We start from the raw sequence: 13,622 nt of genomic DNA, 5'->3' as shown, positions 1-13,622 counted from the left end.
CCTCTGCTTTTAACAGGGAAACTGTCACCAGTGAGAATATCATGCTGGCCCCAAGGGGTCAAGCCTGGTGATAGTGAAAGCAGGGAGGCAAACTGATTGAACAGAAATTTGCACTCCTCCTGTTCCAGTGTCAGATTAGGAGAGAGAGATTAACTCCCAAGTTCTCCTCCAAAGGTTGTCCCCTGAGGAGATCAGGTAGAGGTTCACTCTCTTCCTCCTCTTGAGTTGAAGCTAGAAGCAAAGCTCCCACTTCTGGTCTGGTGACATAAGCTTTGAGACGGTTGGTGTGAAAGACACTGGGGGCCTCCTTAGGATTGCCTAAATCCACCAGATAGTTTACCTCTCCAAGTTTTCCCACAACCTTGAAGGGTCCTATCAATTTGCCCTGTAAGGCCCTCTGCCTTGTAGGTACCATAACTAAAACTTGCTTGTCTTGAGTAAACTCAACCATGTTGGCCTTCTAGCCATGCCAATGCTTCACCAGAGCCCGACCTGCTTTTCTAATGCTTCGGTCATCATGTGTGTCATTCTCCTCCGGATACCTAACACAGTCAGTGACTCTCACTGGCTTAGGAGAAAGAGCACTCTCCAACCCCTCCTTAATTAGGGCCAATGGACCTCTAACTGGATGACCATAGAGACGCTCAAAGGGACTAAATCCAACTCCCTCCTGAGGGACTTCTCTATAAGCAAATAGAGGGCATGGCAGTAGAAGGTCCCACTTTCTTCTAGGGGGTTCTTCTAAGGCACCTATCATGCTCTTCATAGTACGGTTAAACCCCTCTACCAATCCATTGGTTCATGGATGGTAGGCCCTTTTTCCACATGGCCTGCATGTAGTGGGACAAAATTTTATCCCCCGTCAGATGACTTCCTTAGGAAAACCTACCCTGGTAAAAATACCAAATAGGGCCTTCAACAGCCTGAGCTGTAACAGTCCTCATAGGTATGGCATCAGGATACCTAGTAGCATGGTCTACTACAACTAATATAAATCGATTGCCTGAAGAGGTTGGAGTGTCCAAGGGCCAACAATGTCAATTCCTACCCTCTCAAAAGGGACCCACACCACTGCGAGAGGGACCAAAAAGGTGCCATATTCTTGGCTCCACTCCTGCCAGATGTTTGACAAGTGACAGCTCCTACAGAATTCATCTACATCAGACCCCAATTTAGGCCAGTAGAAATAAAGGGAAAGCCTTTCCTTGGTCTTCTTGAAGCTCAAGTAATCAGCCAAAGGAATCTCATGGGCTAACTGTAGGAACTGGTGTCTTGTCTGTAGAAGCACTACAAGTCTTCTGTAGTCCCCTAGGTTAGACTTAGTTGGTTCACTGTAGAAGAGGCCCTCTTCCAGTACAACCTATGCTTACTCGGCTCTTGCCCGACCAGCTGGGAAGCTGCCTGTTGGCGAAGACCTTCAAGAGTAGAGCACTTTCTTTGACCTCTGCTGAAGTCTGCCCTACAGGTGCCACCTTCTGCCAGTAAAGACTGCAGCTCAGGATGGTCTTTAGGATCCAGATCTCCAACAGGGGTAAGGTCTTCTTCCAGCTCTGAATCTTCAGCAGCTGATTAAACCTTTCCTGGTTGTACTTCACACTCAGCCTCAGCTGATGGAGCAGTCACAGGTGTGACTTTGGACAGTACTCTCAGGTATGTCCTTGGTAGCACAGGAGTGCTTTCTGGCTTTTTCCTTGAGGCTTCCCTTTTGTCTATTCTTCCTGGAAATAGCAGTAATTCCCGTGGGCTAGGTGTTCTAGATTCCTCTGTAACATCCTCTGGAGAGCCATCTAAGGTATTCTCCCTGCCCCCCCCTTGTCTGCTCCCGTTTCCTTTTGCTGGGAGGCCTGAGGGTGCTTGATATAACTCCAAGAGTTTTTAAGTCATTCCCCAACAGGACTCTTCCAGGCACCTCACCTTGCACACCAACAGGTATCTTGACAATCATGTTGTTGCACTGGATGAGAGCTGGCAGTCTGGGAAGCATGTGGACAGGGCCTCCAGCAAGCTTAGTGAGGTTTTTGGTTGCCTTAGCAACACTCAGCCTTGACAAAAGATTCACCCACTACAGTAATGCTGGCCCTAGTGTGTCTAATGGCAGGGGTCTCCTGATCATTTATAAGTACACTGTCCTTGTAATATTCTTTTGTGTGGTCTGGAATTGAATTATAGACATCTAAATTCTGCTGTACCCACAGACCCAGGGATACTAAAGAAACACTGGCAGAGACTCAGAGTGAGAGTCCCCAAAAAAGACAGTTAAACTCTACAATGAGGGGCAATAATGGACGCACCCCAGCAGGAAATGAGACCAAGACCAAGTGCGGGCGAGATATAAAAGGCTTTATCTAAATCAATATAGGGCATGCAAAAGAACTTTGCAAACTACGAGCGCGCTCTGTCTGACAATAGCAAAGACAGTCATTTATTACAAAAATACGTCATGGATTAGGTAAGCTATAGGGGGCACATAATCGTGGGGATTGGGTGGTGAAGGCTAGCTACTATGTGTCAGGACTGGCTAGGTTAGTAACAGGAAGAGTAACAGGATTAACATTGTGCTTTCAGAGCTGGCTGGGTTAGTAACAGGAAGAGTTTGTACATAGAATTAACATTGTGCTTGCCCAAGTCAAGATGGAGCGAAAGAAACAATCTGATTGGTTAAAGGAACAATGATATGTTTGGTTTGCCTGATTGATGGAAAGGACAATGGGTTTGATTCTTGGGAGGTGAGCAAGATTCTAAACTGCCTTTCATCCAAAGAAATTCAGTGGCTGGTTGTACATTAGTTAACCTCCTTAAGTAAGGCCTTTTCAGAGCTCAGAAAATCTACCAAAGAAGGAAGAATATTGTTAGCTGATCCAGTTTGAACAAGAAGACATCAGGTGGGATCGTTCTTTTAAAGATTTTAAGATTGTCACAGTGAACTTTCATTTTCTTTTATAAGAAAACTTAAAGAGTTAACAAGTTTCAAAATCATTTGAGGAAAGACATTTACAGTTAAAGTTATTATATGGAAAACAAGCTTGAAGATAGTGCGTAGGAGTTTAAAGTTAATTAACTGCGTGTAATGTTCTTCAAGACTGTTTAATGTGTGCGCGAGCTCGCAAGTCGTCTGTTTTTGAGAGCGTCGGTATTCAGAGCGATAGAGCGCGTGCCCAAATGAATTGCGCGAGTGAATTTTAGCGCGTGTACATTTTTTACGTGAAAGAAGTCTCATGAGAAAGCGCGTGTTGGTTTGCGATAGAGCGCGAGTCCATTTTGATGAAGCGCAAGTTGTTTTAAACGCGTGAACTATTTTACGTGAAATACGTTTCGTTTCTCCACGTGAGTTCGGTAGCGATAGAGCGCGAGTCCATTTTAACTAGCGCGTGTTATTTTTATCGCGTTTACGTATTTTGTTTACACGCGCGGGTTTGGTAAAGAATCGCATGTGTATTTTAAACGCGAGGACAATTCTTCACGTCTTCTGATTTCACGTGTTTATCACACACGCTTGTCAAGGAAGAAACGTTCTTTGTGTAAATAAGGAAACAATTCACACGCAGTAGGAAAGCAGCATTCCAGGAAGTTAAAGAATATTTATTTAATGTAATTTATGCAAATGGAATTCAATACTTCAGAGAAAGACTGCTATTTATAAAAGCATTGAAAACTACATAACGTTAAAAGAACTTTGAAGCAAGAAGAATATCTAGTTCTGAAAAGGTGTTTGCAAGGGCCATCACTTTAGGATTCTAAAGATACTTGAGTGGCTTGAACTATATGCACAACGCAACATATTTACAAGATATTCCACACAGATTACTAGCCTCTAAGTCTTTTACTGAGGTTTAAGAGGTAAAGAGTTTAGAGTTTATTTAGAATAATTTTAGAAAAGAAGTTTATCTTATCATATAAGTAATCAGGTGTATTTGTTTAGCACAGATACCAGAGCCTACCAGACGGTTGCAGGGCTGCAGTGTCTCCGTTGTTATTTTCTCCAAATTCCCCTTTCCCTTTCTTGGGGTTTTCAGCTCAGCTTATATTTAAGGGTTGAGAGGTGAACTCCTGGTGAGGGTCTGTGGGGCCAGCATCAGCTCCTGTGGAATTCAGTCAAGCCGGACCCTGACACTATGTACAATGTAGGTGCGGCGATCCATGATTGGTGGAGATCCACATGGTGGCATCGTTGAGTGCTTGGGTCAGCTGGGCTCATCGGGGTGAGTATCAGGTTACGAGCTGTCCATGTGGATACATTGCTGCTGTACTAACATTTTGCCCTTGTGGCAATTTAACATATAAATCCTACAACTCAATAATCTAATACCATAAATGTGACACAGCGAAACAGTATATAACTCTGGGCATCCTTAATACAGCATCATAAAATCGTTGGTTCAAAGGACCCAGTACCATGAGTCCAGGTGTCTTATCAGGGGGCACAGGTTATGGTACCTTTATCATTCTACTCTGTTAGATGTAGTAAGACAGCTTTACGGTATGTTAGTACAAGAGTGAATAACTGCCTCCGTGGTCAGTCGAGGGTGGAGTGAACTGAGGTACTGTTGGGTCAGAGGGGCACATAGCTGGCACCTCAAAAGGCGGCGGGCTGCAGGGCTGTGTAGCTCATCATTCTTCGTAACCAGGGCATGGTGGTACATGGTGATTTTATGGTGGCATCTGGTGTCAGGCAGCTTGGGGGGGGGGGGTGAATGCTTGGTGCGGGCTCAACAGTAATGCGGGGAGGTGTAGCTGTATTATTCTAACATCTGTAAACCAGGGACTTTCAAGCCCCAGCCTGGCCTTGGAGGGAGGAGAGTGGGAGTTGAATACACGGCTCGCTAGGAGGAGGGGGAGATGGCCTTGTAGTTTCTCACGGATCTACATTTATCTAGTAGCATGTACATCCTTATAGAGTCGGAAAACTGAGGTATGTCAGTACAATTGCATGTTTACATATATGCATTCATCTATGGATATATCGTGTGAGCTTATGGGCACTATTTTACACTTCTTCGTGGTTCATAAGTACTGTGTTTACAGAATCAATAAAAATCTTTTGTTATCACCACATCATTCGCAGTTCATTTTGTTGCGGGGACACATGGGGAAAGCTAGCATAAAACGGGAGGTAGAACGAGGTTGTTGTATACATACAAGTTACGTTATACTTATAATTGGATGGATGTACATTCTTCAGGGTGAAGACAATTACTTCAAACGACATCTCATTTGCCAAAAGGTGGGGTGCATTACTTTAGATGGCTGGTATATGTTACAACACTTGAAATATCATGCATAGGGATTTTTTACATTGCATTTAAATATTTGCGCAATAGCAATGACCTTTGGTCATGACAATAGGTTCGAATATACATATGTTGGACAACTTTACATGTATCTGGGGTGGGCAAGGCTCGTTCCATTTTAATATGAACAAACATGAGTTTTGAGCCCCCTCGCAAATGGCTTAGCAGCATGGGTAAGACTGGGTGGCACACAGGTTCAACATTCTGGTCTAACACCAAACGGGGAACAGGGTAGAGGATTAGGCACAACATATATCACGAGTGTGGGGGTATGCAGGGGGTCATGGCATGTTTGATAGGGACAGCTTTGTTTTTTCCCCAGACCTCAACTTAAGCTCCGGTCACAGTCAGGGCAATGATGTACTGCGGAAGGTAAATGATCGTGTTTGTTCTGTTACTTGTTCGCGCCCAGTTGCTCGTGAGAACAGGCCCTCAGTGTAGCCACCATGGTGAGGAGGCTGGGGGAAGTGCGGGCTCGCTGTGCACGATCGAGTGGGGGAGAGTTGCAGTTCTGCAGACTGCTTGTTCCACAGAGGCCTGAATTAGTGTACTCAAAATGGTGTCTAAGTGTATTACAAAATGGATTCTGTATCATGCTACAAGGTGAGCCTGCAGTCTCATGCGTCGGCCAGCATTCCCTCCCATACAACTCCAATGTGGTCTTCAGCCAGTACTTTAAAGTTTCTTCTTCTAGGGAGAAGGCTAAGGAGGCAGTGTGGATCCCTGAAGGTTTACCCTTGCATCTGGGATCCCCTTTCACATGGTCAGTAGACTCACAAGCATAACATTTTCCAAATGTTTTGACAAATGGGGGGGGTCTCTGCTGACCTCCCTCTGGTTTGGCACAAGAGGTTTCACTAGCCTGATACTGTTAACCTTGTGGCTTACCCTTCTTATGTTTGGGGCCCTCTTTTTGGATTGGAGGTATTAGAATTCTATTTGCCATCTTTCTTGTGCTGCTTCCCAGAATCCTTGTGAGTTGCCCCAGCATCCTTGTGAGTGGCCCTGTTAGCAAAGGCTGCTGACTTGTGGGTTGCAAACTTCTTTGGATCAATTTCTTTAGAGTCAGCCAAGTTCTGTCTCAGCTCAGGGGAGCAGGCATCAAAAATAGATTCCAACAAAAATAGATTTCTCACTCCTTCAAAAGAGTTAACTCTGTAACCCTTTACCCAACCATCTAAGTTTTTCAAACATTCACACACCCAGGTAGCCCAAGGGGTCCCATCATGCATTTTGAGGGTCCTAAACCTTTTAAGGTACTGGGGAGGTGTTTTCCCAAATCTAGCTATCAAAACTAGCTTCACATTTTCATACTCCAATCTTTCAAGTTCCCCCACCTCCATTACAGCATCAGTTGTAACCTGGGGGCGCCTAGACAGAAGCCAAGGAATCAACAGATTCCCTGTGAAACCCTGAAACCCATAGTTCTATTCATAAGCAGCCAACCAATCTACAATATCAAGTCTCACCTCATACATACTCACAGCTTCTTTAGGCATGCAAGGCCTCTTAGGACAGGAAGACCTAGAAGACCAAGACGACTCTTCTCTTAGAACCATTTTCAAGAGACAATGTCTTCATTTCAAGTTCATTATTTAATTCCATTTCTCTGAGCCTGGGTTCTTGATGTTTACCGTCAGTTTGCATTTGAATTCTTTTGAACGCTAACTGAAGTCTAATTTTTTCCCTGTGTCCACTCACCGAAACACGTCACCAACAATAGATGTCATACCTTCTCGCATTCCCACAGGTGTCTCGACGAAAACAGTACCTCACATATGTGGGTGCACCTACCTGGGGCGCAAAAGGAAAAGGGTAACCCACAGGTAACCCCAAGCCTTTCGGCACAGCACATTTTGTTCATGTGGGCAACCTACAGATCTGGGTCTAGGGTGTCGAAGCTAGCAAGGAAACAGGGAACTCCATGCATTTCTGAAAAGAGGACACCCGTGGGTATGCACAGAGGTCCGACTTGTGCAAATGGGCCCAGAATCTACTACCTAGAACACCCGGCAAAGTCCAAATTTGGGGGTAAAAACCACAATTTTCAGACATTTCACTCTACTCACCCACAGAAACACGCCGCCACCACCACATGGCCTACTGTCCCGTGTTCCCACACGTGTCCCGATGAAAACGGTACCTCAAATGTGTGGGTGCACCTACCTGGACGCCAAGGGGAAAGCCCAAAAGACCTAACCCCAAGTCTTTTCCGACAGCTGAATTTCACGATTTTTTCAGACGGGCACACCATACAGATATGGGCCTAGGGTGTCCAAGCCAACAAGGAAATCAGGGAAGGCCATGCATTTCTGAAAAGAGGACACCCGTGGGAATACACAGAGGTCTGACTTGCGCGAAGCGGGCCAGAATTTAATACCCAGAATCCCCGACAAAATGAAAATTGTGTTTTTCCCCACCAAATATCACACTTTGTTGGGGATTGTGGGTAATAAATTCTGGGCCGATTTGCGCAAGTTAGACCTCTGCGGATTCCCACGGGTGTCTGCTTTTTTCAGAAATTAATGGGGTTCCCTCTTTTCCTTGGTGGCTTGGACACCCTAGGCCCATATCTGTATGGTGTGCCCGTCTGGAAAAAGAGTGAAATTCAGCTGTCAGAACAGACTTGGGGGTAGGGGCCATTTAGCCTTTTTCCCTTGGCGCCCAGGTAGGTGCACCCACACATGCGAGGTACCGTTTTCATCAGGACACCTGTGGGAACGCCTGACAGTAGGTCATGTGTTGTTGGCAGCGTGTTTCGGTGGGTGTGCCGAGTGAAATGTGCGTAAAATGCATTTTTTTCAACCACATTTCGGACTTTGCCAGGTTTCTGGGTAATAAATTGTGGGCCGATTTGCGCAAGTCAGACCTCTGCGGATTCCCACAGGTGTCTGCTTTTCGGAAATGCATGGGGTTCCCCGTTTTCCTTGGCGGCTTGGACACCCGAGGCCCATATCTGTATGGTGTGCCCATCCGGAAAATCGTGAAATTCAGATGTCGGAAAAGACTTGGGGTTAGGGGTGTGTTTGGCTTTCCCCTTGGCGCCCAAGTAGGTGCACCCACACATGTGAGGTACCGTTTTCATCGGGACATGTGTGGGAACGCGGGAAGGTATGACATTTGTTGTGTTTGTGTGGTTTTCATAACGTTTTGACCCATTTGCTGGTGCCCTTGGTCACACAACCCTTTCATTTCCCAAATGTTACCTACATTTAGTCGCTGCTTTAGGCACCATACACTTTTGTAACCTGCACAAGTCACCTACCTTTGAAAAGGTCTGCCTGCGCTCTTTCAAAAAATGTATGCTTGCCGTTCCTTACCACATTGGTTTTCCTGATTTACACATGCTAAGTACGTCTGTTCAGGGCGTAAGCATAAAACTCCTGTGTACCATGGCTCAGTGTTTGGCTTGTGGTATTGCTTGTTGTGTGAAACACTACAAAAAATGTGTGCTTTCCTAACTGCACGAGTCGGGGGGAATATAGCAGAGCATTGCTTTTCTCAAAATTCATAGAAGCCATTGCTGTACCAAGCCAACCATGTCCACCGCATACACCTTTATTTTCAGTCATTTTCCTGCTTTTTCCCCAATCTATGGCATTTTCCCCTACCTAGTTGTTGTCCGACCTAGGCAAATCACCCCTTCCTAAACTTGGAATTTTGTCTACTTTTCAGAAATGTATGCCTTTCTGTCCTCCAATTCGGCTTTCCTACCCTTTTCTTCCATTCCGTCCATGCATGTCCAATTGGCAAAAATGGCCAAAATCGCCTCTCACAAAATGGTTGATAACCACATCAAAATAATTTTTTTTGTTTCCACTCAACCGGTTCTTGAAAGCCAGGAAATTGGGGAATTCAGCACAGCAAACCATTTGTACCTAGCTCTTACAAGGAAAAACCTACAAGCTTCTTTGTACATCATTTTATGAAAAAACACAAAATTCTCACTTTTTTGGTTATTTTCTCTCACCCCCTCTACAGCAAACTAGGATTCCTGGGTGGCGTTACGACCGCCTACATGTTGAAAAAATAAGGGGCCAAATTTGGCCGAGATATCTCATGTAACAAAAAAGTTACAAGGCATTCGCACTGGGGGGGAAAATACCCATGGCACTTAAAGGGTTAAAGAGCGTGCCCAAAACAGCACTGCATCCAATAGTAAACCCAGACATTGGAACTGCCCTGAAGTCATGGCTCCAGACACCTTCCAGCAGCCTTGGCCACAACCAGTGTCTTGTAATCTCTTGTCTGACCCTGGTCCTGCTTTGTGCTCTGGTTCATCACCTGCAGTCCTTTCATAAAGGCCCACTCAAAGCAACAATCACATCACTTAGAACCTTGTCCAACAGTGCAATCTTCCAGGGCCTCTGGTAGTGGCTCATGACCTGTATGAAGGTTGCCTCTTTTGTAGCTCCCCTTGCAACATGTTAATATTGAACCTCATTTTCCCTATACCTGAGTGCTGCCTGCCTACTTCGTCCTGTTACTGCCTATAGAAAACCTTCCAAAGAAATCTAACTTCAGCAACGTATTTAAAGGTTTTAACCGCCTGGAAAACAACTTTCCTTCCACAGAGACCGTAACTTAATACTGGTATTTAAATCCTCAGGGGACTTTTAGAAAATGCTGCTAACAAAGTCCGAGTAAGAAATAAATAGGATATCGAGGAGAGCCGACAGGGGACAGAGGGTGGAAGAGTGTGCAAGAAAGCAAAAAGGGAAACAGTCAAAATAAAAAAGAAAGCAAGTGACGAAAAGGGATAAAATGCAGATTGACAAGATAAAAAATATACAATAGGGTGAGAATAAAAGGGTGGTCAAAGAAGAAAGATGGCAGGCCTTACCTTGCGTCGCTTGGCTGGCATTCCGTGGAGGTAGGCGTCACTTAATGGGGGCTGTTGCTTCATCTTCCTCTGAGTCTGAATGTCTTGACGGATAATGGGAACCCATTCCTACACAACATAAAATAGGATGCGTAAACACGGATTAGAATGGTGCAAGTCCCATTGAGATGCACAGAACTCTGCAGTGCATAGCACTTTGTCCGGACCTATGAAATCCAAATGTTAGGACAGATTTTCTTTTTGCTATGTGTTAGGACAGTTTTTCTAAAGTTAATATAGGGGCTTCATAAAACTAGACCTTGGGCGATACAAACTCCAACTCTTAGTATAAGGCTGTACCACCTGAGATAACGGGTAGCAATGACAGAGCAGCCAGACTTACCTCAGGAGGGAGCGAGCGCTGTAGATAAGCACAAAGAACCTGTAGCATACATATGGTCGAAAAAAACACTGATACATTGTAAAAATAATGGTTTATTTGATGTATACACAGGCAAAGAGCCTTCTTTAGAAATCCAGGCACTATTATCACTTAAACAATAATAAAAGCCAACAATACTTATGGTATGCAAACCAAAGTATAAACCTTATGATCTACGTTTAGAATGGCAGAATGCGATTCAGGGGGAATAAAACCAGATCAGTAAACTTTTAGAATGACCCAATGTAATTCAAGGGCAGCAGGCCCCAATGGTAACCTACAGTGTCATTCTGTTTCAGGAATACTGTAGTTATGCCAACACGGTTACAAGTAAGCACCTGGTCACTTGAGTTATTCCATTTCAGAAATACACTTGCGCTGCCCAGATAACAGGTAAGCACCTCGTAACATGTAATATTTTCAAAATTTCAAAATAACAGGCAGTGAATTGGATTTGCGTTGGAAGCGGCCTATTTGGTCTCTGTGATAGGAGGTGCGGCTTGACGCGTGTGTGAGACGAGGACTTGTCAGCCCAGCCACCCCTGGCAACTGTTTGATTTATTGCCAGGATGCTGTGTAAAACCCCTGCCTTTTATTCTTTTATTTACGATTCACTGATTAATTCTGTCAGAATTGTATTGTACTGTTTGTTATGCATTTATGTAGTGCTGCTTTTATGATTCTTACTGTTGAAATAAAGCCTATGAATAAGCTGAGGATGTGCAGAGGTCCTTTCCTCAGAGGAGAGTGGCTTGCTGTGTGCTGTGGAACTGAGTGGCCGATTCGGTGGGACTGAATCAAGCTGTGCACGGTGGGGCTTGGTAACTGAGTCGGCCCCGGGACAGCGGACTGATTAAATCTGCTGTGGTTGCTGTAACAGAAGGTACCGCATTACGATGGTGCGAGTGGGATAGACAGCAGGTACAGCAGCCGCATGGTCTGTGGACCTCAGCTGCATCCCCAACTGTTCCTAACTGGTGCTTACCAAGTTAACTGCTGCTTTGATTTCCTTAGTATATGGCTATTAGTGTACTAGTGGTCCTCATTGACACTCTTGGTGAAGTAAAAAAGCATTGATAGTGCAATTGTAGTAAACGTGTGTTTGGGGGCCTGGTGGAGCCGAGTGTGGCCAGCGATTCCGCTCATATAGCCAATTCTACAGTTTGCCAGGGCTGGTTGTGCATTGTTCGACCATGGTTCATGGTTGCAGTGGCAGGTGGTTTCGTTGACCTCAAACTACCTTTTGCCCAATTAGTATTGCACCAATCTGTGTTGGAAGCAGCTGTAATGTTTGAGGTGCAATAGTGCGGCTTGACACGTTTCTGGAGTCCTTTCCTCAAGTCATTTTCAGAGCATTCTCTGTATTCCAGGCGGAGCGTGCTTTCCAAGGGGAGTCCAGTCCTAAGGTAGCCGAGAGAGGAGCTGCAAGAGCTGAGCAGAGGGGGCGTGAGGGAACCTCATCATTTACTTTGCTGAAACTGAATAGCAGAGACCAGTACGTTCCGGGAAAAACTCCTCTGTTTTCATTGTCTTTTGACCCTCACTTGTTGAGCCTGATATTCTGAAGGCACTGGTGCGCGCCCACTTGTTTGAGTGCCTTCTTAGTGCGGACAATCTGGATGATGTGACAGTGCCTGTGCTCAGATGCCCTGAATAGGGTATAAGGGCTCTGTGCTAAGCGGTGGGTGCAGCAGCCTCGTCTTTGTTGAGTAGGTTCTAAACCCTTGCATCGTCTAAACAGTTAAGATATGAAGTGCTCTGCAAACCGGAAGTACAACTTGCATCGTGCCTGTCATGCAGCAAAAAGGCTAATGAGCCCGGAAGACACCATCAGTGCCTAGAAAAAAAGATCTGAAAAGGGCGCGAGCACTCAACCTGCCATACTGATTTTCTCAACGTGGCTACGTCTATGCCTGCACATAATTTTGTAGATACTTCATCCCGAGCCATCATGACATTTTCACCCACGATTGACAATTATTTATTGAATATGTGCATTGGTCTACAATGTAATTCTCCGAGCAACTTGCAAAAGATAGTTTCATTTTTCATTGGCTGTGATAACCTGACTGTCTACTCATCTCTCAGCCTCCCCTGATTTGGCAAGGCTGACTCCTTTTTTGGATTCCTCAACAACTTTTTCTAGTGGAAGCGACGGTGAATGATTTGTAACCCTCACGGGCTTCACATAGTTTTGCTGCAGAGGACACCTTATTGACAGCTGCGTTGAATTCGATCACATCAAGCATAGAGGCCTTGAGCTCTACAATCGCTAACGAACAGATGAACTCGAGCAGGTTTTGATTAAGGTTCTCCATGTTCTCTCCGGTGAATTCTATCCAACTGCAATCTACTGTCAATAGAAAGAGAAGCAGGTGGGGGCAAAGAAAGTCAGAGGCAAGCCCCCATCAAATTGTAGTGTACATGGGGAAGCTCACAGAGGTCTCGCAACGCAGAAAAAGGTTACTTTGGCCCCTCAATTGAACGAGGATTGGGATTTTGAGGAAATTACATTATCTCCGACCTCAAATTGTTCACAGCAAATGTAAACCAATTACATGAGCCGGTCTGCCCTATTAAGAGACAATACAGGGGCTTGTAGACTAGCTCCAACAATTAGAAAATCAGTTACTCACGCATTGGGTGATGGCACGGTGAGGCAGGTACAGTTACAAGGTCCTATTGACCGCTGGCTACCCATGCCAGGGGCTCAGGACTCTTCTTTGATTTGCATCACTGCTGAATCTACTGTTCCCATGAACATGAATAACGTACCCAACTCAACCAACAACCATGCTGGGCCCAGTAGGCCAGCTAAGCCAAGCCCTCAATTACCAGCTGTGTGTTTTGACATCTATTATGGATAGTGACATCAGCTTATTGGGGAAATGTGTGAAGGCAGAGGAAATGAGGAAATTCATGCAACAGAGGCCAGCCTTTTTTTTTTTTTTAAAATCGCAAAATGATTTTAGAGGTTAGTTCACAGATTACTCAGCTTAACAGGATTAGTTCGCCGAATCTAAAACACTCCGAGTTACCAAAGTTCTACAGTTCGACTAATTGGGCCTTG

At 45.0% G+C, this 13,622-nt stretch overlaps 1 protein-coding gene across 7 annotated transcripts in view; it reads right to left on the bottom strand.

Annotated features, from left to right (window-relative positions):
* The window catches only part of BAG6 (BAG cochaperone 6), a 1,121,496-nt gene that overhangs the window by 38,651 nt on the left and 1,069,223 nt on the right, over nucleotides 1–13,622 (bottom strand). For all 7 annotated transcript variants that reach the window (XM_069635087.1, XM_069635085.1, XM_069635088.1 and 4 more), the window contains one exon: nucleotides 10,132–10,239. In XM_069635087.1, coding sequence (XP_069491188.1) covers nucleotides 10,132–10,239 — 108 coding nt within the window. The remainder of the gene's footprint in view (nucleotides 1–10,131; nucleotides 10,240–13,622) is intronic.

The sequence above is a fragment of the Ambystoma mexicanum genome, chromosome 13, assembly GCF_040938575.1.
Source record: "Ambystoma mexicanum isolate Mex_15411 chromosome 13, UKY_AmexF1_1, whole genome shotgun sequence".
Classification (NCBI taxonomy): Eukaryota; Metazoa; Chordata; class Amphibia; order Caudata; family Ambystomatidae; genus Ambystoma; species Ambystoma mexicanum.
The sequence above is the reverse complement of the archived record's forward strand: the minus strand, read 5'-3'. Positions and strand labels throughout refer to the sequence as shown.